The sequence below is a fragment of the Pipistrellus hanaki genome (assembly GCF_964339955.1).
Source record: "Pipistrellus hanaki genome assembly, chromosome: 4".
Classification (NCBI taxonomy): domain Eukaryota; kingdom Metazoa; phylum Chordata; class Mammalia; order Chiroptera; family Vespertilionidae; genus Pipistrellus; species Pipistrellus hanaki.
Genome location: NC_140506.1, coordinates 94,463,402 through 94,490,461, shown reverse-complemented (window position 1 = coordinate 94,490,461; position 27,060 = coordinate 94,463,402). Strand labels below are relative to the sequence as shown.

The 27,060-nt window shown below is 47.1% G+C and overlaps 1 protein-coding gene across 6 annotated transcripts in view; it reads left to right on the top strand.

The window, feature by feature from the left end:
- Positions 1-16,658: 16,658 nt before the first annotated feature.
- XPO6 (exportin 6) overlaps positions 16,659-27,060 on the top strand; it is a 113,726-nt gene continuing 103,324 nt past the window's right edge. For 3 of the 6 annotated variants that reach the window (XM_084882890.1, XM_084882893.1, XM_084882892.1), the window contains exon 1: positions 16,660-17,301. In XM_084882890.1, the coding sequence (XP_084739016.1) occupies positions 17,299-17,301 (3 nt within the window). In that variant the 5' untranslated portion in view covers positions 16,660-17,298. Of the gene's footprint in view, positions 17,302-27,060 lie in introns of all 6 variants that reach the window. The other 3 variants (XM_084882889.1, XM_084882888.1, XM_084882894.1) reach the window with 2 other exon arrangements.

Genomic DNA, 27,060 nt, shown 5'->3' with positions numbered 1-27,060 from the left:
TTCCTGTTCTTTTATCTGGAACATCAGGCCTGCCTTCCTCAAGTACGGAGTCCTAGGGCTACGAACGGCCAGGGGCTTGAGCTACAGACTCTCACGGGTGAGGAGACCCCGACAAGGTCCTCTGGGGAGGGGTCCTCGGCCACAGTGTGATGAACCTGGCAGGGCCCCGGCTATGCAGGACAGGGACCTGGTCAGATCTGTGATTTGAAAAGCTCCCTCTGGCTGCAGGGGCGGTGGGGGATGGGGTGGAGGGGCTTGGGTAGGGCAGGGCAGGGGGTTGGTGGGTGCAGTGTGCCCAGGCTAACCGTGCTGGTGGCCCGAGCAGAAAGAGAGAAGTTGATGACGTAGAGAGATGTTTTGAGGGTAACTCTCAGTCCCGGTGAGGCTTGAGGAAGAGGGAGGTGTTGAGGATGATTTCTAGGCTCTGGCTCACATGTCTGGAACAATGCTTAGCCAGTCACTGGGACAGGGAATGCCGGAGGGGCTGAGACAAGGGCCATGAAGCCAAGTTCGGCCTGATGGGCCCTGGGGGCCTAGGGAACTTGTGAGTGGAATTGTGGGGCAGGAAGCTGGATGTACAGAACCGAAGCCCCAAGGTTTGGGGAGACAGTGATTCAAGTCCAGGGTGTGGGTGACATCAACTAGGGCTAGTGGGGGTGAGAGGACCTGGGATCCCACCTTGAGGAACCTACACGTCTAATTGCCACCTGGAGGGGGACAGCCAGTGCAGGGATGGGGAAAGGGAAGCCAAGGTCACAGAAGCCAGCTTTTCAGGGAGAGGAAGCAGGTTGACAGTGCTGGACTCCGATGAGGAGTGAGATGGATTAAGACTCAGGGAAAGTCCGAGGGGCTTAGCTTTGGTCTCAGAGGCGAACTGAGTGCCCTGTGGACACTGGGCTGCATGGTGCCGTGTTCTGGGCTGTCCTGGGCCTCGAAGGATGTTTAGCAGCATCCCCGGCCTTTACTCACCAGATGCTGGGAGCACCCACCCCCTGTTGTGACCATCAGAAGGGTTTCCAGACGATGCCCAGTTGGGAACCCTTGAGCAGGTGTGCAAGTCGACTCAGTGGCTTTAGATAGTTGTTTCTACAAGTTCGCTTATGGAAAGGAGAAGAGAAATAAGGTAGTATTGGGGATGGCAAATTAGAGTTACTTTATTATTTTTATTTTAAGAGGGAAGAACTTGCCCTGGCTGGTTGGCTCAGTCGGTTAGAGGATCATCCCGATACATCTAGGTTGTGGGTTTGATCCCTGGTCATGACACATATAAGAATCAACCAATGAATGCATTAACAAGTGGGACAATAAATAGATGTTTCTCTCTCTTTCTCTCTTCCTACCTCTCTCTCTAAAATCAATCAATAAATAAAGGTTTAAAAGAGGAGAACTTTAAGGTAGTAGAAATCATGACAAAGTGTCAGACATTTGAATCCCCGCCACCGTTCAGTATGGTTTTGATATGCTATGAGTGAACTTGACATTTTTCATAGGTCTAGGGGACTATTTTTAGAAACTATCTTTTTAATGGTTTTTAAACCAATTTTTCTATTGGTTCATTGGTCTTTTTCTTATTGATTTTAAGAATTTATGCACCAGGCAGAAGAGCCCTTCTTTGATGATGGAGCTATAAATATTTTCACTTTTCTTTTGGGTCTTGTGAGGTAAAGGAACAAAGGCCCCTGTGTACATTTCAGATGGGTTGTGCAAATTGCTGCAATTCTTGTGAGTGGCAATTTGTCATTATCTATCAAAAGTACAAATGCATTTATTTTTTGACTCAGCAGTCTCACTTCTGGGAATTTATGCCACAGAGCTACTTGATATAGATAAAAATGTGTGTGTGTGCTAGCACGCATATGGGTGTATGTTGGTGGTTATTGCTGTTGGCTTTTTCTCACAAGACAGAGCCCTAGAGGCTATCATTAGGAAAGTGATTAAATAAACTATGGTACATGCATACAATGGAACATTATGTACTAAAAAAAAAAAAAGAAGAAGAAATCTTGCAACAGGGAGGAATTGACAGGAGTGCCCCAGCCATGAAGATAGAAGAGAAGCAGTCCAGAGATGGAAGACACTGACGTCTTGCCATAATAGCAGTCAGCAGCTGTGCGTCACTGCAGGTTGCCCAGGACCAAACCAGAGAGGGTCGGACCTGCATTACCACCATTTGCCCACCATCCAGAACTGAAATATCATGGCTGACATGTACACATAAGGAAGTGTTTGACATTGAAATTGGGACTCAAAAGAACTGTTGGCCCAGAAAGAAACTCACTGTAGACTTATTCATTTACCTTTCAGCATAACCATTTTTGCTTGCCTCATTTTCGGTTTTATAAGTGTATTTCTAATATCAAATGAGCTCACTCATATAGGGGAAATGATGAACAACATAGACTGATGAGCAAGAACAGCATCGATCAGACTGTTGGACCTCAGAGGGAAGGTAGGGGAGGGTGGGGATAAAGGGGAGAGATCAACCAAAGGATTTGTGTGCATTCATATGAGCCAACCAGTGGACAAGGACAACAAAGGGGTAGGGGCATGAGTGAGGAGGGGTTTGGGATGGGAATGGGAGGAGGATGATGTCAAATATATAATACCTTAATCAATAAAGTAATTTTTTAAAAATTAAGTTTTTATGTACTGTATTGGAAACATTGCTGGGGTATAATGTTAATTGGGGGGGGGGAAGCAAGAGGAAAGATTGTATATTTAGTATGCCTTCTTTTGTGTAAGACATGGGGGGAATGGGAAATATGAAAATGTATTTGTAATTGCATTAAAAAAAAAAAAACCCTGGGGAAAAAGTAAAAAGTGGCCCTGGCTGGTATTCTCAGTGGTTAGAGCATCAATGTCACTGAAGGGTCACAGGTTCAATTCCTGGTCAAGGGTATGTACGTGGGTTACAAGTTCGATCCCCAGCCCTGGTTGGAAAACGTGTGTGGAAGCAACAGATCTCTCTCTCTCTCCCTCCCATTCTTTCCTCCTTTCTACCCTTCCACTCTCTCTAAAAATCAATGGAAAAAATGTTCTCGGGTGAGGATTAACAACAACGAAAAAGTAAACAGTGGTTACCACAAAGGGGTTGCAGCATTGGGAAATGGAGAGGAAGAATGACAAATGTAAATTTATATATATATTTAAGAGAAGGGAGAGGGGAGAGAGATAGAAACATCAATGATGAGAGAGAATCATTGATCAGCTGCCTCCTGCACGCCCCACACAGAAGACTGAGCCCTCAGGCTGGGCACATGCCCTGACTGGGAATCGAACCATGACCTCCTGGTTCATAGGTTGATGCTCAACCACTGAGCCATGCCGTCCGGATCTTGTTTTAAGTTTTTGTTTGTTTGTTTGTTTTTTAAATTCATTTTTTAGAGAGAGGAAGGGAGAGAGAGAGAAATGGATGTGAGAGAGAAACAACCATCAGTTGCCTCCCAAATGTGCCCCAACTGGGGACTGAACCTGAACCCGTGTCTGTGCCCTGACAGGGAACTGAACCGCCACCTTTCGGTATATGGGATGAGGCTCCAACCAGCTGAGCCACTCTGGCCAGGGCTTTAGTTCTTTTTTAAAAAGACCGGCGAACTATTTACTTTTTAAAAAGTGAATGGGGCCCAGCCAGTGTGGCTCAGTGGTTGAGCATTGACCTTTACGTTTTTTCATAGCTCAGCTTCATTTCCATTGCAAGCCAGGATGGCACTGCTCCCTTACCCCTTACCGTGGGCGTGTGTCGGGTTCCTGGGTGACTTTGGAAGTGCCCACGGTAGGAGCAGCACCTGTTCTGAAGTCCTCTGTCCATGCAGGGGTGCCCAAGCCGTCAGCAAGTAGCCATCTGCCTGGCCTCAGCCTTCACAGGCTGCCTCATTCCTGCCTGTGCGGCTCGCCGGCCTCTCTGGACCACTCTCTCGGCTCAGGGGTCGTCCGTGGCTCCTGCACCCACTGGGGCCAGGCTGGTCCGGGCAGCCATGCTCCGCCTGCTCTTGGGCTTCTCGCTCTCTCTCTGGAGCGTTGCCGTCCCGTGTCCCAGGAGAAGCAGGGTTCCCGGCCTTGCCTTCAGAGAATTCCTGAACGTGTTCTTTTATTCATCACCTCCCCACTGCCTTCACCCCGCACGCCCACCCCTGCCACACCTCAGAGGAATATTCCTGATCTGCAGGTGACAAGCCCCATCTCTGGTCTTTATGTTTCCCCGATAAGGACATGAGCTCCTGGGACACAAAAAGTCAGACTCGGGCTCTTTTCTGCTTTCCACCCTCTCCCTTTCCTCTCTTGGGGGGACAAGCACGGGCTTTGGCTTGACAAGGAATAAGAAAGGAAATATCAGAAAACTGAAATAACATAGGTTAACGTCCCCAAAGTATTGCCCTGCTATATTTACAATAAACGGCCGTGTTTGACATTATTTGGCATTACTTACCCACTTCTCTCTCGCATCTGCCACTATAGAGTCTAGCAAAGCTGATGTTTCCTTTCACGCCCTCTCTTGCAGCGGAGGAAAGCTGTAGTTCTCAGTTCTGATCAATAAAACAGGAGCAGAAAACAGCTCCACGTTCACAGGAAGGCTTCGCTTGATCCAAAACAGGAGCAAGGTGTGGCCGGCACCTCTGCTTCCTGCATAAAATGTGAGCACAATGCCTGGGGCTGCGGCAGCCATGTTGTCACCATGGGGGCGATGCTGAGAGAATCATAGCGGTGCCGTGGCGCCACCGAGCTACTGAGTCTACACAGCACCACTTACGTACGATTGAGAAAAATTAATCCTCGTTTTGAAAAACTGAATTCAGAGAGAGGGAAGAAGAGGGAGAGGGAGATAGAAACATCAATGACGAGAGAGAATCATCCATCGGCTACCTCAGGCACACCCCCTAATGTGCCCTGACAGGGAATTGAACTGTGACCTCTTGGTTCATGGGTCGATGCTCAACCACTGAGCCACACCAGCCAGGCTGAATCCTCATTTTTAAGTCTTAGTTACTTGCTGCTGAACGCATTCGTAATGTATAGACTATCACTTTATTAAAACCAGCAGAAGCGGACTTCTCTTTATTGTCACAAACTGTACCCAAAGGCTGTCCTGAATTCTGGACTATGTGGGTGCAAGACAGTTCCCCGCCACCCTCCATCCTGCTCAGCCCAGGCCCCGCCATCAGTCATGTCCTGGCGGATCCCAAACCGGGAGTTACTTTTCAAAGTGAGTCACGTGGATAAGGCCATGCTGATTCAGCAGAAACTCAGTCCTCGAGCAGGCTGGAGGATGGAGACGGCCCAGCAACTACTGTCCACCTGTAACCCCACAGTTCCCAGCCCCCTGTCTGGGCAGCAGAGGCCTCCATTCGCTGAGTGTTTTTGGGCAGTCCAGACCTGCCTTGGAGCGGGCTTCTGTGTCATGACATGTAGGGCAGGTTCCTGACGGCTCCCAGGGGAGTGGCAGCCTGAGGGCTCCCTTTCTGTGAAATCACGACCCGGCAATGGAGGGGTGGCAGAGTACAGGTATGGCCGGTGCGTGGAGCAGGCACACCACCCAGGACTTCAGATCAGATTCCATCCAGCACAACACTGATGGACCAAGACATTCCAGTTGCAGAATAAACCCTAGAACTCTTCCCAGAATAATTCAGGAAGAAAACCTTTCTTTCCTTCAGTTATTCCGGAGAGAATGATAGTCTGGAGCAGCCAGGGCCCACCACTAAGGGGAGAGCTTGGCTAAGAGCAAAGCAAAAACTAAGAGACAAAGAGGCCAAGTCTCAACGATATGGTAGGAGCGCCTGGATCAGGCTGTGCCTGATGGCCCTCCTACACCTAGACTTTTAATATGTGTGAACCCGGATATGTCCTTGTTTGTGAAAGCCAGTTTGAATTGCTTTTCTTTTTAATATATTTTATTGATTTTTTTTACAGAGAGGAAGGGAGAGGGATAGAGAGTTAGAGAAATCGTTGAGAGAGAAACATCAATCAGCTGCCCCCTGCACACCCCCAACTGGGGATGTGCCCACAACCACATGCCCTTTACTGGAATCAAACCCGGGACCCCTCAGTCTGCAGGCCAATGTACTATCCACTGAGCCAAACCAGGTAGGGCTAAATTGCTTTTCTGTCACACAAACTAAAACAGTGGCTAGAGGGCCCACCCATGACAAATCCTGTGGCGTGTAGGCACCTAGAGGCCTAAGGCCCGAACGGCCTGCTGGGATGAAGTGAGTGCGCCCACTGAGCGGAGCCTGAGTCTGAAGCGGCCCTGTGAGCCTGGTGTGCGCACAGCTCCCTCGAGGCCTGAACTCTGCCATGTCTCTGAGGATTTCCCTGGTCGTTGGGCTCAGCCCAAAGTGCGTCTCTCTGCTCTCCGCACTTGCCTGGGCAGGGCAGCTGGCACCGAAGTATGTGCCATCTCATCGGTTGTCCTGAGCTGGTCTTTAAGTCTTGGCAAACTCGGGCTTAATGAAAGGAGGAAAACCACAAGAGGGAATTGAGGGCGAGATGGACGCCGGGCAGGCTGCAGACATGTGCTCCCCAAAGGAACACAGCCCTTTCCCTCGGATCCCCCCTCCCACAATGCAGCACGATGGACCTGCTGACCTCTGGGATGGGAAGTACAGGCAAACAGTCTTGGGCCGAGAAGCCAAGGAGAGCTTCCCAGAGGAAGTGACATTTGTTCTCAGGCTTGAGGAGTGACGGGATGTACACTAGTCCCCCTGTATTCATGGTTTCGCTTTCCACATTTTCAGTTACCTGCTATCAACCATGATCTGAAAATATTAAATAAAAAGTTTTAGAGATAAACAAGTTATTTTAAATAAGCTTTCAATTGCTCACTGCTCTGAGTCCCATGACGAAGCCTGCCGCTGTCCTGCTCCGCCCTGTCCAGGACGTGAATCATCACCCCTCTGACCGGTGCGCCCACCTATGGATGCGTGGTGCCCGGCAGGCACTTAGCAGCCCACTGTCATGGTATCCCAGCTTGTGTCCAAGTCACCCTTAATTTACTTATTCACGGCCCCAAGCATAAGCGAAGTGATGCTGGAATTCAGATCCGCCGGAGAGAAACCGTCAAGTGCTTCCTTTCAGTGAAAAGGGGAAAGTTCTCGACTTAATTAGGAAAGAAAAAATAGTGTATGCTGAGGTCGCTAAGATCTACAATAAGGACAAATCTGCCATCTGTGAAACTGCCTACTTCTATCATACAAGTGAGACTTTATCATATGCGTATGTCTAAAAAACACACAGTGTAGGGAGGGTTCATAGGATATACACTGAGTGGCCAGATTATTATGATCTCTGAACACATAATGATCTGGCCACTCAGTGTATCAGTGTGTGTATCAGCCCAGTGCATGAATTTGTGCATGGGTTGGGTCCGGTCAGCCTGGCCAGGGGGAGGGGACATGGGCGGGTGGCCGGCCTGCCTGCTGGTCAAACTTCTCGTTGAGGAAACAATTTGCATGTTAGCCTTTTATTCAATAGGATATACACTGAGTGGCGAGATTATTATGCATTCAGAGATCATAATAATCTGGCCAGTCAGTGTATAAGGAAGCTGTCTGTAGTTTCAGGGATCCAGAGAGGGTTGTGAAACATATTCCCCCACAGAGAAGGGGGGACTAGTGTACTGTGTAGAGGAAAATGAAAGAACAAGGCCCTGCAGATTTCTCTCCTCTTCTTCCTCACGAACATTCAAGTCTTGAAATCAGGAATGTCCTCCTCAATTTTCAGTCAACCTTAGGAAATGGAAAAAGGGAGGTAAAATTAACCTGATTTGCAGATAATACAGTTTTATATCTGGAAAATCCAAGTGAATCTGTTGAAAACAGCAAACAATACAAACATTCAATCAGCTCTCTGGATCCAAAATTAAACTAAGGAGATCAATGGCTTCCCTATTTATACCAACAACAACCACTTAGAAGGTATAATGGAGCAATGATTCCATTTGCAATAGCAACACAACAGTAAAGGACCTAAGAATAAACTTAATAAGAAATACATTAAAAAAATAAATGCATTAAAACCATATGAAGGATAATTTAAAACACTGCCAAATGATGAAAAAGAAGACTGAACTCATGGAATGGCAGACTTATTCTTGAAAGAAAAGTCAATGACATAAAGATGAGCTACATAATTATTGTTATTGCGATAAAAAAAATCTCCATCTGTTAAGAGCTCTCCAATTCTTTTTTTCTTGTTACCTGAGTATATTTTTTTTCCATTGATTTTTTTAGCAAGAGTGGAAGGGAGAGGGAGAGAGAGAGAAACATCGATGTGAGAGTGATTGGTTGCCTCCCACAGGCACCCCAACGGGGGCCGAGGATCAAGCCCACAACCAAGGTATGTGCCCTTGACCAGAATCAAACCAGAGACACAGTCTGCGGGCTGATGCTCCAACCACTGAGCCAAACCGGCCAGGGCAAGAGCTCACCAATTCTCTAAGGCAGCGTTTTTCAACCGCTGTTCCGCGGCACACTAGTGTGCCACGAGATGTTGCCTGGTGTGCCGTAGGTGCAGACAAGATAAGAATTTTATAATTTTTCACTATTTTGTTTACTTAATATTTCATAATAAAGTAATTATAAAATACTTTCTTTGTGTTTATTTGATTCCTATTTAAGAGAATTACTTTATATATAGTCAATATAGGCACAGAGTTAAATTTTTTAACATTTTCTAATGGTGGTGTGCCTCGTGATTTTTTTCATGAAACAAGTGTGCCTTTGCCCAAAAAAGGTTGAAAAACACTGCTCTAAGGCTCAGCTCAAATGCTATCACCTCCTACCCGAAGCCCTCCCGGTCAGAATTTAGTGCTCCGTGTTCCTTAACCTTTCTTCTGCCTTTGGTCTCTGATGAGGTTGTGGTGGGTCCTGTGACTCTCTCTTACAACCAGAACTTGTTGAGGAGTTCTCTCTCCCCGCTGCCTCCCTGCATCAGGTTAGTAGGTTCAGGGAATGACGACCACGAAGCTTCAGAGGCCGGAGCCAAAGGATTTCCCAGAGGCCCAGCCTTTTCTGTCTGGAGTTTGGAAGCTGCTCCTGGTCCCCGTGTCCCTCTGCTGCTTGGAGCCTTGGGCTTGCTGTCTAACCTGCTTCTTGTGTGACGTGCTGTGGCTTCCAACTGTCCTGGAGCCTAAATGTGGCCAGTTCTGGGCACTGCTTTTGTTCCATTGCAACTGGCCTGGCCTCTTTCTGGGGACTAAGTTGCCTTAGTTTGTGCCTGATTTGGCACCTCTTATCTCAAACAGTAGCTTGGATTTATTCCTCACACTGTACACCAAAATAAATTCCAAATAGATAAAAGATTAACTGTTTAAAAAGGATGCTATCACTCTGTCAGTGTGGCTCAGTGGTTGACTGTCAACCCATTAACCAGGAGGTCACAGTTTGATTCCCAATCAGGGGACATGCCCCAGTTATGGGCTTGATCCCCAGAAAGGGGTGTGCAGGAGGCAGTGGTCATGATTCTCTCTCATCATTATTGCTTCTAACTCTCTATCCCTCTCCCTTCCTCTCTGAAACCAATAAAAACATTTCTTAAAAGAAAATAAAAAAGAAAGCTATAAAAGTATTTGAAGAGAACATAGGAAAATTCCTTCAAACATTTGCATAGGAACATCCTTACTAAGTCCAGAAACCACAAAAGATCCAGAAACCACAAAAGATCGATCCATTTAGCTCTAAAAAATACATTAAAAACTTATTCATGGAAAAGTAAAACCATAGCAAAGTTGAAAGACAAACAAAGATCTAGGGAAAATGTAAGTCAATTTCACATACGTTATCTTCGGATTACATACAGAACTCCTAGAAATGTAGACAAAAGAGCCCAACAACCAATATCAAAGCGGGCAAAGGACATGAACAGTCAATTCACAAAATGATAAGATGAGATGCTAATTTTCGCCTCTCAGACTGACAAAAATGCAGAAGTTTGACAATATATCCTCTTGGCCAGTCTGCATGGAAATAGATACTCTCTGTGGAGCTGGTAGGAATGCACAACTCCTTTGGAGGGTGATTAGGCACAGTCCACCCCAAACACAAAGACACCTACCCTTTGACCCAGCAATTCTACTTTTGTGAATTTATCCTCTTCTAGACACACATGAATACTTACGGGTGGGTGTGCATAAGATTAATTTTTTCAGCATTGGTTTTGTTGGTAGAAGAAGAGAAACCAGCCTGGCTGGTGTGGCTCAGTTGGGTAGGGTCCCATGCACTAAAGATCTCACAACAATGTTTCTCTCTCTTTCTCTCTCCCTTCCTCTCTCAAAATCAATTTTAAAAATATTTTAAAAAGGAAAAGAGTAGAAACCACGTTGTCTTGGGTCTCATGCTTACCCTTGATATCAAGAACGGTGTTTGGGGTTATCAGAAGAAGGGACAGTAAAAAAAAAAAAGTTCCTTGCAATATCAATACTACTCCTGTGTAACAAGATGGAGACAAGCCGAGGCCGGTTTGGCTCAAGTGGTAGAGCATCGGTCTGCGGACTGCAAGGTCCCGGGTTCGATTCCGGTCAAGGGCATGTACCTGGGTTGCGGGCACATCCCCAGTAGGGGGTGTGCAAGAGGCAGCTGGTCGATGTTTCTCTCTCATCGACGTTTCTGGCTCTCTATCTCTCTCTCCTCCTCTCTGTAAAAAATCAATAAAATATATTAAAAAAAAAAAAAAGATGGAGACAATTTCATTCATCAGAATGCTCCAGACCAAACACAGGTGCTATAGCACTTGGGGTGAGAGGCAAATACCTTAAAACAGTGTTTCCCAACCTTCTCTCATGATGAGAATCACCTGGTGGAGTTGTTAAAACACAGATTCCTGAATCCCAACTAAGAAGTGCTAAACTAGAATTTTTGAGAACATATAGGTAAAATTGCATACCTAACTTAGTGCTCTGTATATAACATCTGTGTTAGAGCACTAGTTAAGTATACAATTTTACCTATATGTTCCCAAAAATTCTAGTTTAGCACTTCTTAGTTGGGATTCAGGAATCTGTGTTTTAACAACTCCACCAGGTGATTCTCATCATGAGAGAAGGTTGGGAAACAATGCCTTAAAAGACCTCAAATGGCCCTAACTGGTTTGGCTCAGTGGATACAGCATTGCCTATGGACTGAAGGGTCCCAGGTTCGATTCCGGTCAAGGGCACGTACCTTGGCTGTGGGCACATCCCCAGTAGGGGGTGTGCAAGAGGCAGCTGATCTGTTTCTCTCTCATTGATGTTTCTAACTCTCTATTCCTCCCTTCCTCTCTGTAAAAAATCAATAAAATATATATATTTAAAAATGGACCTCAAATGCCCGGTTAAACAGAATGCTTCCATCACCTACAAAGGGGTGCCTGACACTCACTTACTTTTTCTTCCTTCTTTCATTAAATCCATTTTGAGTGATACTGTAATTCCTATGCTTGTTGAGAAATCAACAAAATTCCTCATCTGCCAAGTGAGAGAATTTTCCAAGCTCTGATAACCTTGCTGAACTGTGGAGGGATTTAGAGAGATCTTAGACATTGAAAGAGCTATTTTGGAGCTGGGGGTAGAGCATGTGACTAGGGTCCAGCCAATCAGAGCATCATCCTGCCCAAGGCCAAAATGATTGGTTCAGGGGTGATCCAATCAAAGCCAGTGGGATTATTTTCCTGGAATATTTGTAGGAGAGGCATGTCTTCTCCAGAAGCCTTTAAACTGGGCAAAGATAAAGCCTGGATATGCCAGGTCCCAGCATATGGATAAAAGACCCCCAATCAAGGAAGCAAAACCAAAAAATGGAGTGAAACTGAGTTCAGTGATACAATTTCAGAGTCTGAATCCAGCCAGGTCTGAAATCCACATAACCCTTGGAATGGTTTTCTTTTTTTTTTCTCATTTTTTTTAAATTAAGGTATTATATGTGTACATACTTACCAATTCCCCCCCCCCCCCCACTCCCATACATGCCCTCCCTCCCCAGAGTTTTTCGTCCATTGGTTATGCCTATATGCATGCATACAAGTTCTTCAGTTGATCTCTTATCTCCCCCATATCTCTCTATAGGATGGTTTTCTTTTTTCTTTTTTTTTTTAAATATATTTTATTGATTTTTCACAGAGAGGAAGAGAGAGGGATAGAGAGCTAGAAACATCGATGAGAGAGAATCATCGATCAGCTGCCTCTTGCACACCCCCTACTGGGGATGCGCCCGCAACCAAGGCACATGCCCTTGACCGGAATCAAACCCGGGACCTTTCAGTCCCCAGGCCGACGCTCTATCCACTTGAGCCAAACCGGTCCCGGCAAGGATGGTTTTCTTACATGAGACAATATAGTCCCTTTTTTCCCTTATGGTAGTGTACCTACTCTAGAGTCCCAACTTGGTCACATGCAGTGGAAATAGTCTTTAAAAATTTATATATATATATATATATATATATATATATATATATATGTGTGTGTGTGTGTGTGTGTGTGTGTGTGTGTGTGTGTGTGTAATTGATTTCAGAGAGGAAGGGAGAGGGGAGAGATAAAAACATCAATGATGAAAGAGAACCATTGATTGGCTGCCTTCTGCATGTCCCCTACTGGGGATCGAGCTGGCAACCCCACGCATGTGCCCTTGACTGGAAGGGAACCTGGGACCCTTCAGTCCACAGGCTGATGCTCTATCCACTGAGCCAAACCAGCTAGGGCTGGAAATAGTCTTGACATAGTAGAAGGCAGCTTGGAATGGGAAGAGGAGTAGGGACTCTGAGGCAGTCAGGTGAACTTACATCTTTCTAGCAGAATATGATTGAAATGTTTCCATCTTTGCCCAGCCAGCATGGCTCAGTGGTTGAGCATTGACATAAACCAGGAGGTCACGGCCCAGTCAGGGCATGTGCCCAGATTTTGGGCTCTATTCCCAGTGTGGGTTGTGCAGGAGATAGCTGATCAATAATTCTCTCATCATTGATGTTTCTATCTCTCTCCCTTTCTCTTGCTCTCTGAAATTATATATATATATATATTTTAAAGAAATGCTTCCATCTTTGTTCAGCCTTCCAACTACTCTCCCTGCCACCATTAGTTGCTTCTTCCCCACTTCTGTGCTTAGAAGGTTTGTACACACCTCTACTGTAGCACCTCTTACACTGTGCGGCAATGTATTCTTGGGAGAGGATGCATTTGTATCCTTGAGTGAGGCAGTGCACACTTTGCCTAAATCTTATTCATTTGGAACTCTTAGTTTTTGAAAAGTGTGGCACAAAATTGATACCAACTCATTAAATGTTTGCTGTATAAATAACTGAATGAGTGAGACTATGCAATAGCAGTAAGAATGGGCAGGAGCCGGAAGGGGGCCATTCCTGCAGTGCCAACAAAAAGTAACAGCAGTCTTAAATATTTTTTGGAATAGATAGGCTTGATATTAATATTAATAACAATGTTATTCAGTTGACTTGGACAAAATCCCTGGAGAAAAATAAATAATAGTGGTGGTTTATTGTGTGACTTATGTGCCAGGTGTTTCATATACATTCAATTTAATCTTGCTCTGGCTGGTTAGAGCATCGGCCGTTGGACTGAAGGGCTGTGGGTTCGATTTCAGTCAAGGGTATGTGCCTTGGTTGCAGGGTCTATCCCCGCCCCAGTCGGGGCATGCTTGGGAGGCAACCAATCGATGTGTCTCTCTCTCATAGATATTTCTCTCTCTGTCTCTCCCTCTCCCTCTCCCTTCTACTGTCTCTAAAAATCAATGGAAAAAGTATCGGGTGAGGAATAACACCATATATATATATAAATCTTTGCTCCGGCCTGGTAATGGAAGTGTGGTGGACATGTGATAACTCCACCCAATCCACCTTATTCTGGGGAACTGAAATAAACTCCAGGGAATGATTCTTTTGTTGTTGTTAATCCTCACCCAAGAATATTTTTTCATTGATTTTTTAGAGATAGTGGATGGGAGGAGGAGGATAGAGAGAAATATCAATGTGAGATTGGTTGCTTCTTGCACACGCCTCTGCCAGGGCTGGGGACCCTTCAGTTCGTGGGCCGATGCTCTAGCCACTAAGCCAAACTGGCTAAGACCAGGGGATGATTCTTTAAGCCAACAATAGCAATTCCATCCTCCTCCACAGTGGCTGATTCTGGGATGAGCAGGTCTGGGCCAATTAGGACCAGCAGGATAAAGCTTGCTGCCATGAGAAGGGATATGAGAAAATGTGCTCTTTCTCGCTGGCCGTGAGCGGGAAGGTTTGTGACCTTGGCTGTCCTGGCAGCTGTCTTGAGGACATGGAGGAGAGCAGAGCCAAGAAAATCCTGGAGGACTGGACCCAGGGCTCTCATCCTTTCTAGCCTGAAGCTGACCTGCCTCCACGTGTTCAGCTATGGGGGTTCAGGAGCAAGACGCTCATCTCTGATTCAGTTCGAGTGAGCTTCTGTTATTTTATCCAGTTACACAGTGAGGAAATCAAGATGTCTGATGGTAACGTGCTCAACAAACCTCAGCTGGTGCTGAGCTGGGATTCCATTCCCAATTGTCTCATCCAAAAGCCTGTGCTCATCCCACTAACCTCAGCTAAAGCAGGACAAGTCACCTGGCCTCAGTCCTGAGTTATCTGCTTACCTTCTGAGATGGCGTCTCTGTACTTGGAATTTCTGCGGCCTAGAATATTCTATGCCTCCTCTCTTTGCCTAGCAAACTACAGTTCTTTCAGGCTACAGCTTAAATAAATGTCACTTAAAAAAAAAAAGCAGTGTTCATCTTTAAAAATATATATCTATTTTAAATTGATTTCAGAGAAAGAAGAGGGAGAAAGTGATAAAAACATCAGTGATGAGAGTCATCAGTTGGCTGCCTCCTTCAGGACCCCACTGGGGACTTGAGCCTGAAACCTTGACCTTCTGGTTCATGGGTCAATGCTCAACCACTGAGCACACTCTTTTTTTAAAAAATATATTTTTATTGATTTCAGAGAGGAAAGGAGAGGGAGAGAGAGATAGAAACATCAACGATGAAGAGAATCATTTTGCTGCCTCCTGCATGTACACTCCACAATGGGGATCCAGCCTGCAACCCTGGCCTATGGCCCAAGCACTGAGCCATGCCAGCCAGGCTAAATGCCCCTTTTTGATCACCTCCCCATCCCAACCCTCAAGATTAGCTTAGACCCCTTGACTACTAACGCTCACGGTGGATTGTATTTTTCTTTCATGCTCCTATTACAAGTATAACTGATTACGTATTGTATAACGCTATTAAAATAAAGTCTCTTTATTCCATAAGGGCCCAAGTGTATCTGTTTTGCTCAGCACTCACTCCTCAGCACAGCTGTTGTCCCTCAGCAGGCAACCATAAATATTTGATGACAGGATAAGTGAAAGCTTTCTGTGGTCAGGAGCTACATCAGCAGTGACCTGCAGTTCTCCGAAATGGTCTTTGGACCCGCAGCATTAGCACCACCTGGGAACTTGTTCGGAATGTAAGTAATCAGGCCCCACGCAAGCCTACTGAATTAAAACTCTGGGCGTGGGGCTCCGAGGGCAACCAGTTTCACCAGGCGGTTCTGATCCATGCTGGGGTCTGAAAGCCCTGGGCCATGCAGATGTGCTCCAGTCCTCGCAGTAGGCACAGCCAGTGGTACCTGTGCTGCCAGGGGCTGTTTCCTGCTTCTATTTCCTAACTACCAGACCTGAGGCCCTGAACCTAACTCTCCCCTATACCTGGGCTCCTGAGCATTAAAGAGAAAAAAAGCAACATGCTATAGAAAAATGTTAGTTACATGCAAACAAATGGTTACAATAAGATGGGACTTGGAGACATTGTAGACAATAGGTCTAGGCAAAGTACCAAAAACTAGGTACAGCGGTATAAGCGGCAGGTTCGGAAATTACCAAAACATCGGTACAGCGGTCTGGTAGGGTTTAAAATCAACACTTTCTCACAAGTAAGGTGGGTTGGAGGGCAGGAACAGGAACCCATCCCATTTTTTTTTTTTTTTTTAATATATTCATTTGATTCTCTACAGAGAGGAAGAGAGAGCTAGAAACATCGATGAGACTCATTGATCAGCTGCCTCTTGCACGCCTCCTCCTGGGGATGTGCCCGCAACCAATGTACATGCCCTTGACCGGAATCGAACCTGGGACCTTTCAGTCCACAGGCCAACGCTCTACTGCTGAGCCAAACCGGTTTCGGCCCATCCCATTCTTGGCGGACACAGAACCCAGGACCTCTGCAGTGCCGCCTTCTTTGCTCATGTCCTCTCAGCCCCCGGGTCCGCATCGCTCAAAGCCTTCCTCGTTTCTTTTTAAAAAAATATATTTTCCTCGTTTCTTACAGTTGTTCACTTGCTTGTTGCTCATCTGCCCCCCGAGGGCAGGGCCTACAGCAACCCCGCGCCCTGGCACCCACAGCACAGCCTGGGCCACGGCCAGGCTCTCGCGCGTGTGGGCCGGATGGACGTTGGTGTGCCCGGGCAGAGGCAGCGGGCCCCGGGCTTCCGGCCGGGCGCCCGGCGCGCAGGAGCCGCTCCCTAAGGGCCTGCGGAATGAATGAGCCGGAAGCGAAAGCGAAAGCCCCGCTTTACCAAGATGGCGCCGGGCGCGGGGCGGGGCCTGGGCGGGGCCAGCGGGAGCCGTCAGGTGCGGCCCCGCCCTCGGCCCCGCCCCCCGCCCGATTCCGGATTGGTCCGGTTCCAGCGCCGCAGCCGGCGGCCGCGCCGTGGGGCCACGCCGGGCGCTCGCCACTTCCGGCGCGCTGGGGCTGTTGGTGGGGCGGCCGCGCGCGAGCGAGAGGGAGCGGACGGCGCGGGGTGGACGAGCGAGGGATGCTGTGCCGGGCGGCGGGGGCCACCGTGTGGGCTGAGGCGGCGAGGACAGCGCGGGCCCCCGGGCCTCTCCCCTGAGCCGGCGCCGCCGAGGCCCCTGCAGCCTCCGCTCCTTCAGCCCCGGGGCCGGGCCCGCCGCCGCCGCCGCTCCTGAACCCGGAGCCGGGGAGCCCCTGCCTGGGCCCGCAGCCTCCCCTCGGGGGTCGGGCTCGGGCGGGGGCCCCCGCGCTGCCGCCCTCCGCGCCGGCCTCCGAGCCCCATTTCCTGCTTCTTCAGTGAACTTGGGGAGGGGCGGGCGGGTGTGGATGAGTCTCTCGGGGTGTCCCCGATGAGGCGGGCCGGGGGGCCGCGCTCCTTCTAGAGGGTCCCCGCGGGGCCCGGCTGGGGAAGCGGCGCTTTCTGCACGGGTGGGGACTTCCCGAGGCTGCCGGGATCATGACCTGAACTGTGCGGACGGGACGTGTCCGGAGCCCGAGAGCCAGCTCACCTGAGCCGCCCCTTCCCCCGGCCAGCATGGTAAGTGGGGCCCGAGCCCCTGACCTCCCTGGGTGCCGGGGGCGCTGGGTGGGAGCAGCCCGGGACTGCTGAGCCATCGCTTCTCCCTGGGTGCGGATCTGGGCAGTGACATGCGTGCAGGGTGTGCAGCCCCGCTCGGTGCTCCCTTCCCCCCAGGCTGCCTCTTGGACTGCCACAGCCCTGATGCATCTGCCTCTCGCAGAGGGTAGCTCAGCATGACAGTAGCCATCATGTTTTTGAGGGCTTAGTGATGGACATGTGTTCTCTAATTAGCACACCAGCCCTCTCCTGCAGTGGGGATACTGAGGCACAGAGCCAGCTCAAGGTCACTCTTAAGGGACAGTGACACGGTTCGAACCCGGGTAGTCTGGCTTCAGAGCCTCGGTTACATGCAGCGCAGCACCGTGTCGGGGTCCTGCAGGTTGTGGGTGCGGAAACGGTGTGTGATGTGCAGAGGTAAGTCAGGACTGGTGCTTTCTTTGGAGACCCAGTCTGCTGCTGTGTGTGCCACGTGCTCTAGTGCCTGCAAAGCCATTCATCCTCATCCTTCCGGATCCAGCTCAGCCTATTGCTGAAGATGTTTTCCATATCCATTCTCAGTGCTCCCTTAGATTCGTGAAGATTTATCATTTGTCGTGGTAACTTTTCTGAGCCTTACCTGCCTCCTGCAGAAGACTTACTTGGCTCCCTCAGAGCCAAGTGAAATTGTCCCAACCTGTATGTGCTCCAGCTCTTGGGCACGTGATAGGCCTTGGGGAGCGGGTGATGCCCCAGCCTGGGTGTGAGCGCCTCCAGGGACAGAAGTCTTTTTAAGGCTGCCTCCCTGTCAAGTGAGTGATTTAGTTGGGAAAGAGATACGGTGACATCTATGATACAGATGTTCAGGCCCATGGGATTTCAGAAAATTCAAGGAGCCTGTGGGTGGTGTGTGCAGGTCCTGGGCATAGAAAGGAGACCTAAGGCATAGCTCTTGTCTTCATGGGGCCTGCAGCCAGTCAGGTACAGTAAACCCCGTTAATGTGAGCAGCACTGTGTAGTAGATGACGTCCGCAGTACAGAGCAGATCAGTGATGCTCTCTGAACCCCACTTGACTCATCTGTGAAATGTAAGATTGGAATTCTCTAATGAACAATCCAGAGGAATGAGGCAGAGCATTGAGTGAGTGATGAAAGTAGTGCTGAGTAGTCCAGCCTTCATTTATTCTTTCAATGAAATTTTTTTGTTGTTTTTAAACTTTAACATATACATAACATGAAATATATCATTTTAACCAGGTTAAGTGTATAGTTTTGTAGTTTTAACTACATTCACATCGCTGTGCATCCATTCCCAGAACTTTTTTCATCTTGCAAATCTGAAACTGAACTCATTAAACACTAACTTCCTTTCCGCTTCCGCAGCCCCTGGCCACCACTAGTTTGCTTTCTGTCTGCTTTGACTACTCTAGATACCCATATAAGTGAAGTCATCCAGTATTTGTCTTTAGGTAACTGCCATATTTCACGTAGCACAATGTCCTTGAAGTTCATCCTTCTTGTAGCATGTGTCAGAATTTCCTTCCTATTTAAGCCTGAATCATACCCCATTGTGTGTATATACTACATTTTGTTTATCCACTTATCTATTGATGGACACCTGGATTATTTCCACCTTTTGGCTACTGTGAGTAATGCTGCTCAGAACATGGGCATAGGGATTTTTCAGTGAATTTTAAATTTTAATATAGTATCCACTGTATGCCAGGCTCTAAGAATGTCAGATGAATCAAGACAGACACATTCCTCCCCAGGGAACTTTGGGACCCCCTGGGCAGGATTCCATTGGTTATTGACTAAACTAGCCACCCAACCTGGTATTCAGGTTTTATTTTAATTGGTAACTAAGAGAGCATTGTGAAATGACCACCTGTGAGCAATTAATTAGTAAAGTAGTAGTTGACTCTATAGTCCAGAATATACTCATAATTCATGATTACCATGTACAGTTTTTTTAAAAAGGTGGCCTTTTATTTATTTATTTTTAAATATATTTTATTGATTTTTTACAGAGAGGAAGGGAGAGAAATAGTTAGAAACATCGATGAGAGAGAGTCATCGATCAGCTGCCTCTTGCACAACCCCCACTGGGAATATGCCCGCAACCAAGGCACATGCCCTTGACCGGAATCGAACACGGGACCCTTCAGTCCGCATGCTGACGCTCTATCCACTGAGCCAAACCGGTTTCAACATACATTTTTTTTCTTGAAGTAAGTTTTGAGTCACATATTTAAAAACATGGGGGTGGCCACAGTGTATGTGAGGTTGACCATCTAATCACTTCCTTTCTGCATCACACCAGCGGTTCATCTGAGGTGTCCCAGGGGTCAAGGATGTGGGCAAAGCAGATCTTGTTCCCAAAATGCAAGGCAGCTGCTGCCTGGTTTGTGTGTGACAGGAGGAGGGTCTTTTCCCCGGCATCACAGCTCTTTATTTATTCCAGGAACTTCTTCCTGTCCATTTCCTACTGACTTAACATTTTAACTTTTCAGAGTATTAGTTGTCATATGCTTGAGCCTAAGTAATACTTCTTTTTAAAACTTCAACTCTAATTAAGATGAAAATGGTATATGGCGAAAGTACCATTTTTTTAGTATCTCCTATAAGCTAGCTGTTGTTCATGTATTCATTTTTCTTCAAGTCATTCAGTATCAGTTAACCACACCCACTCTGCTAGGTTACATTATTGCCATTCCTACCAGAGGGGGGGGGAGGGGGGGTGAACAGACCTGCTATCTGTAGGGTACCTGCTTGGACCTAAGGTGACCTACTCCAAAGTTTGTGCTCTTTGCAGTACATGTGCTGCCTCATGTGGAAAAGGATCGGGAGTGTCATCCAGCTGTCTTGTCTTTGATTTTGAGGTTGTGATTGGGGCTGGGGAGTATGGGAATCACTTTATTTTATTACTATTACTAGAGGCCCCGTGCATGAAATTTGTGCATGGGTATGGTCCCTAGGCCTGGCCGGCGATCCAAGTGTGAGTGTCTTGCGTGGAAGGGCAGGTCCCAGCTGACCTCTGGGCCCTGGGCAGCACCTGGGCCCCCGTGTGCCCCCTTCCGCCTGAGTCATGGCGCTGAGTCCCCATGGGAGATGCGTGAGCGCCACCGGATGCACTGGGCCGGGGCGAGTGTGGGCCTCTGGGCTGCCCAGCAGTGCTGGGCGGGCAGCGCACGCTCTCCCGACTGGCCCCTGTGGTCCTGGTGGCGGCAGCCTCGCTTACCTGGAAGAGGCTGCGCAGAGACGGGGTGGGCTCCTTGCGAGCTCCTGGCACCTGAGCGGGAGTCGGGGGAGGTTTCCCAGTATGTGAGCCTTGGGAAGAGTAGCAGGGGGAGTGAGAGCGAGCTCCACAGACACCCCACATTCCCATGGCACCTCCCTCCCTGTCACCCCTGCCCCCAGGTAGCCAGGGAGAGGTCGCAGCCCCTGTCTGGGCACCATGGTTAGTTGCTGCCACCCACACCCAGTTCCCTGTCCCAGACCAGGGCCCTATCCCGAAAGGGCAATCAGGGCCTGCTATCATCATCTGAGGGGCGAATAGCCCCCTGTTGGGCTCCCTCAGCACCCGGGAGCCGGGCAGCAGGCCTCCCCACCCTCACCACTGGTCGCTGTCTGCAGGGCCATTGGGCAGGGCGATTGGGCTCCTGCTTGCACCTGCCTTGACCTGATGCTGCCTGCTCACCTGCTCCCCCCCATCCTGCCATGGTCCCGCTCTCATTGGGGCCCATCAGGGCTGGCAGCGCTTCTATTGCTGCCCGCTGCCAGTGCTGCATTGCCAACGCCCACCATGTTCCGCACTGCCCCTTCATAGCATGCAGCTGAACTCCACAATTGAATGACTGCCAGAGGGGACAATTTGCATATTAGGGTTTTATTATATAGGATTTAAAAAAAATGTTTTTATTGATTTTTTTTTTTTTAAGAGAGAGGAAGGGAGAGAGAGAGAAACATTGAGATTGGTTGCCTCCCAATCACTCCCTACTGGGGATCAAACCTGCAACCTGGATATGTGTCCTTACTGGAACCGACCTCTTGGTGCATGGGACGTTCTTTGCTCAACCAAGTGAGCCACACTGGCTGGGCTGGGAATCCTTTTAAACTGTTCCTCTAGGATGGGGGAACAGATCTTGATGTTTCTCTTTCTCTCTTCCTCTCTCTCAGAGGTTCTGTAGTTAGTCACATAATTAGAGGTAGGCTGGGAAACAGGTTAAATATCCAGAAATGACTTGTTCTAGTCGGTTTGGCTCAGTGAATAGAGCGTCAGCCTATGGACTGAAGGGTCCTGGGTTCAATTCCAATCAAGGGCACATGCCCAGATTGTGGGCTTGATTCCCAGTAGGGGGCAGGCAGGAGGCAGCCAATCAATAAATATCTCTCATCGATGTTTCTATCTTCCCCTCTCCCATGCTCTCTGAAATCAATAAGAATATATTAAAAAATGACTTTAACAACTTTTGAAAAAATTACTACATGACATGGTTCAAGCGATGAAATTTGGTAAAGACAAAAAGCTCAGAGTGGTATAGAGAAGTCATTCTCCACAGTAGGCCAGAGCATTTTAGTGCCTAAGTTTAGTCATTCATGAAATAATTTAAAAATGTACATTTTAAAATTGATTTCAGAGAGGAAGGGAGAGGGAGAGAGATAGAAATATCAAAGATGAGGGAGAATCATTGATCGCTGCCTCCTGTAGACCCTCCCACAGGGGACCGAGCTTGCAACCTAGATATGTGCCCTGACGGGAATCGAACCATGACCTCCTCGTTCATAGGTTGACCCTCAACCTCTTAGCTGCACCAGGTGGGCTCATGAAATAATTTGCTGACTTCCTGCATCAAGCTTAAAATCCTAGGTATTGTGGTTACTGTATAATATAATAGTTGATGTTTATAGGGCTTAGTATATGCCAGGCATTTTACATATATTAACTCTTACTCTTCCAAACAATGCCAGGAGGTAGCGGCTATTTCCCCTCTCCCATTTTATAGATGAGAACATTTAAAGCCCAGAGAGGTTAGGCAACTTCTCAAGGTCACACTGCAATCATGTGGTGGAACGGATTCAAGTCCAGGCAATGTGGCTCAGAAGCCGGGCTCTTATTTTTTTTTAATAAATATATTTTTATTGATTTCAGAGAGGAAGGGAGAGGGAGAGATAGAAACATAAATGATGAGCAAGAATCATGGATCACCTGCCTCTTGCATGTCCCCACTGGGATTGAGCCTGCAGCGTGAGCATGTGCCCTTGATCATAATTGAACCCAGGACCCTTCAGTCCCACAGGCCAATGCTCTATCCGCTGAGCCACACCAGCCAGGGCAGGAACCTGTGCTCTTAACTGTTAAACATTTACCCCAGAGGTAAAAGTTTATAATACAGAGGGGCACTTGATATTGCTCCTGCCCTCTAGGAGTCAGTTCAGTGAGGACAGTGGGTAATATATTCTGATAATTATGAGACTGTGAGAAGGGTTATTGCAGAAGAATGCATTGGTACAAAGGTAGCAGATCTGAGGGAGAGTAACTGAGGAGAGGGGGTCTGGGGAGGCTTCTCAGGGGGAATATTTGAGTCTTGAAGGATTGGGAAGAATGATAGTTGGACAAGATAAAAAAGGGTCTTCCAAGTAAAAGTTTGCAGATAGTTTTGGAGATAGATGCATATCAGTAAAGATAATAGAAAGTGATAGGTATGAAGGGAGAGTGAGTGAAGGAAGAAAACATATATTGAGTCTTTGGGCTTTTAAGGGCTCTATATGAGTACATACATGTGGCACTTAAACCCATAATTTTTTTTTTTAAATATACTTTATTGATTTTTTACAAAGAGGAAGGGAGAGAGATAGAGAGCTAGAAACGTCGATGAGAGAGATACATCAACCAGCTGCCTCTTGCACACCCCCTACCGGGGATGTGCCCGCAACCAATGTACATGCCCCTGACCAGAATCGAACCTGGGACCTTTCAGTCCGAAGACCGACGCTCTACCACTGAGCCAAACCGGTTTCGGCTAAACCCATAATTTTTTGATCATCGTAAATACTTACCCTACTTTCTTTCTTTGCCAGCAGCTGCCCTGTTTGTTTATCCCCCTTTACAATAGAACTCCAGGAAAGAGTGGTCTCTAAGTGGTCATTTTCTATTCTGTTAAGTTCACCTGTCAAGGTCCCTCCTGACACCTTTCCTAAGTGCAGTGGTTAGTTCTCAGTTCTCATCTTATCTGTCAGTAGCATTGGACAAGTTGAAGCTCCCTCTTTCTGAAGTCTTCACTTGTCCTCCAGGAAACTAGGTGTGCTGTTGGTTTTCCTCCATCTCACTGGTTGTTTCTTCCTCATCTCATTAATCTTTGAACAGCGGGGGTGCCCTAGGCCTCCAACCTAGTGAGTTCCTAGTTCAGACCTCTCTCCTCAGTAGCAGTTCTCATGTATGCAGCTGCCACTTGACATTCATACTCGTTTGTCAGGCACTTCAAATGTAACACGTCTCAATCTCAACTCCTCATCTTCCCCTGTAGTCTTTTCCACTCACAGCCTTCTCCGAGGGCAGCTCTGCCTTTCCAGCTCTTGTGCCAGAAAGCTGGAAGTCATCCTTGACTTTTCACACCCTGCATCTGATTGTATCAGGAAAGCAGATTGGTTCCTGCCTTTGAAATGGAGCCAGGATTTTATCACTTCTTATTCCCTCCACTGGATTATGGATGCTGCTTCCTAACTGTTCTAGCTTCTGACTTTACCTCTTATTTATTTATTTATTTTTACTGTAGATACTATGTATTATAATACAGTAGTTAATGTTCATATGTTTTCAGCATAGTAGCCTCAGTGCTTCTTTGAAAAATTGAAAGCAGTTCATGTCTGCTCTGTTCCCATGGCTCTTCATCTCAGTAGAGCAAAGCTAATAGCAGCCCTCATGTTCCTGCATGACCTACTGCGCCCTCTGTATTCTGTCCTGTGGTTAAGTGCTGAGCCATCTACTACTCTGTTCAACTACCTTGGCCTCCTTGCTGTTCTTCAAATTCCAGGTGTGTTCCTGTCTCAGGGCTTTGGCCTGGCTGTTGCCTCTGCTTGGCCTTCCACAAGCCTTCTCAGGAGACATCTTCCCAATAAGGCCTATTCTTACCGCCCTATTTAAAATTATAATCCCACCCCAGAACTCCCAGTCCTTCATATCCTGCTTGACTTCTTTCTGTAGCATTGACAATTTGTAAACATTTTATATATTTATTGTTACGTATTTCTGAAGTCTGTTTTTTTTTAAAATCTCCTGCTAAAATATTAACTCCATAAAGCTAAGGATCTTAGCTTTGTTTACCTATGTATCTTAAGAGTCTAGAACAATTCTTGGCATGGTAGACAGTTAAATTGTGGCAGGAATGCCATGGAGGTCATGGGTGTTAAAAGGGGGCTTTAGAGAGAGGGAGTAAGTTAGGTTCCCTCTGATGAATAGAATTTGTAGTGAGAGGATATTTCAGAAGATAAGTTGTAACTAAATGTGTAATGTGAAGGAAGACTGGTTTGGCCATAGTGGAGGCTTTTGTGGAGAAGTAGTTGGAGAGAAGGCTATAAAGGATTATGGAGGGTCTCCAGGACTGTTTTAGGGAGTTAGACTTTGCTTGTTGTCTGGTTTTTCCTTAAAGGAAAATTAACTTACTTGCCATGTATAGGTTAGATTGGTTTGGGAAACTGGTTATGACACCATGCCTGAATGGATGTGCCAAAGGCCTGTCTTTGGATGTGGAATTACGAGTGGAGAGGAAGAGTAGAAGAGCTGCCACTTAAAACTAATTCCAGATTCAGGGATGAAGAAAGGGGAAAGTTCAAGCTGATTTAGGAAGCCTCTAACCTGGCGATTGGGATTCGTGGGAAATTTTAATTGGTGATTCGGGTTTGGTGGGGATAGAAGAGACGGCAGATAAAGAAACGGCGAGGAAGATGACAGGAGGTGGGACATGTGCTGGTAAAATAAGGGATTTGGCGCTGGCTGTAGGTAGGGGGCAGTTGCTGTTGAGATGAAGCTCACTGACATTGGTCACGACAGGGATCTTTACGATTTTAGGCCCCCTGGTTCGTAGGTTGGGGACATATCTTGTCTAAGTCAAGGAAGATGTGACAGCACAGCCGGGGCAAAGGGGGAGGGAATTCCTGAACAGTAGCCTCTGCTTTTTCTTTTTTTTTCTCCCCATTTTTTAAATTAAGGTATTATATGTGTACATATCTTACCAATGCCCTCCACCACTCCCATATATGCCCTCCCCCCCCAGAGTTTTGCGTCCATTGGTTATGCTTATATGCATAGCCTCTGCTTTTCAAATCTATTCCCTTTCTCTGCCAGGATTTATTCTACAACCACTGCAGATTGATTTTCTATTATTCACTATGTTTGAAGATCACCTATAACCTTTTTGTGCTGAATCCAACATGAATTAGTCTCTTTTCAGTCTTTATACCATCTGACTTTTCTTCTTGGCCTTTTAAAAAAATACATATATTTTAAAATTTATTTCAGAGAGGAAGAGAGATAAAAACATCAATGATGAGAGAGAATTATTGATTGGCTGCCTCCTGCACACCTCACACTGGGGATTGAGCCTGCAACCTGGGCATGTGCTCTGACAGGGAATCAAACCATGATCTCCTGGTTCATAGGTCAATGCTCAACCACTGAGCCATGCTGGCTGGGCTCTTGGCCTTTACCAACCACTGGGCTCCTTTTCTTTCCCTGAAGCACTTCTTTTCCTGGGCTCCCTTGGCCTCCATTTGGCTCTCTCACAGTTCAGTCTCCCTTGGTGTTCTTTCTCATGGCTTCGGCTATGACTTGTGTACTAATGAGAACTCAGCCTTTCTCTCTAGCCTTGGGTATCCACCTGAGTGTCATGTAAACATCTGATCAAACATGTCTAACCAAATCCACCTCTTCCCTTCAGGTTAGAGCCTGCTCCCCCACGTCCTAGTTCTGTTAATGACCTTATTCACAAAACACTCAAGTGTAAACCTGAGTCATTTTAACTTCCCCTTCACCTTTAGTCCCCCTTGTAGACCTGTTGATGCAGCTGACATCATTTGTGCTCTGACCCTGGCCTTCCCCTCCGCTCCATCTACTTTGGTCAGGCCGTCGTTGTCTCTTGCATTCACTGTGTTGTCTTGATAGCCTTCAGGTCTTTCTCCACTAGTCCATCTTCCGTATTTCTGCTCGAGCTGCCTCATAGAACTCAGATGTGATCATGCCATGTGACCCCCACTGTTGTCAGGGACCACATTTTTATCTTAACACAGTAGTAGAAAGCACACAGGCCCTGGATTTTCACAGTTTCACTTACTTTTAGTTTTCTCAGTAAGGGTAAAATGATTTATTAAATGCTTAAAGTGATTTTTTTGGAATATCTTTTAGACTGCCTCCTACAACTCCCCACACTGGGGATTGAGCCCGAAACCCAGGCATGTGCCCTTGGCCGGAATTGAACCTGAGACCCTTCAGACTGAGCCAAACTGGCTAGGGCGAGATGGACTTTTTTTTTTTTTACTAAGTACAATGCCCTCTACTCATCTCATTTGAATTTAGTAAGAGAAAAATAAGTGAAACTGGAAGAGGAATTATCAAATTTCAAATAAATCTTTGCTTTAATAATTATTAGCTCTGATAAATCCCTGTAGGTTAAGGAAAAATACTATAAAAATAAAATTAAGAATATGGCATTTAAAAAAACAATGTATGCCGAAACCAGTTTGGCT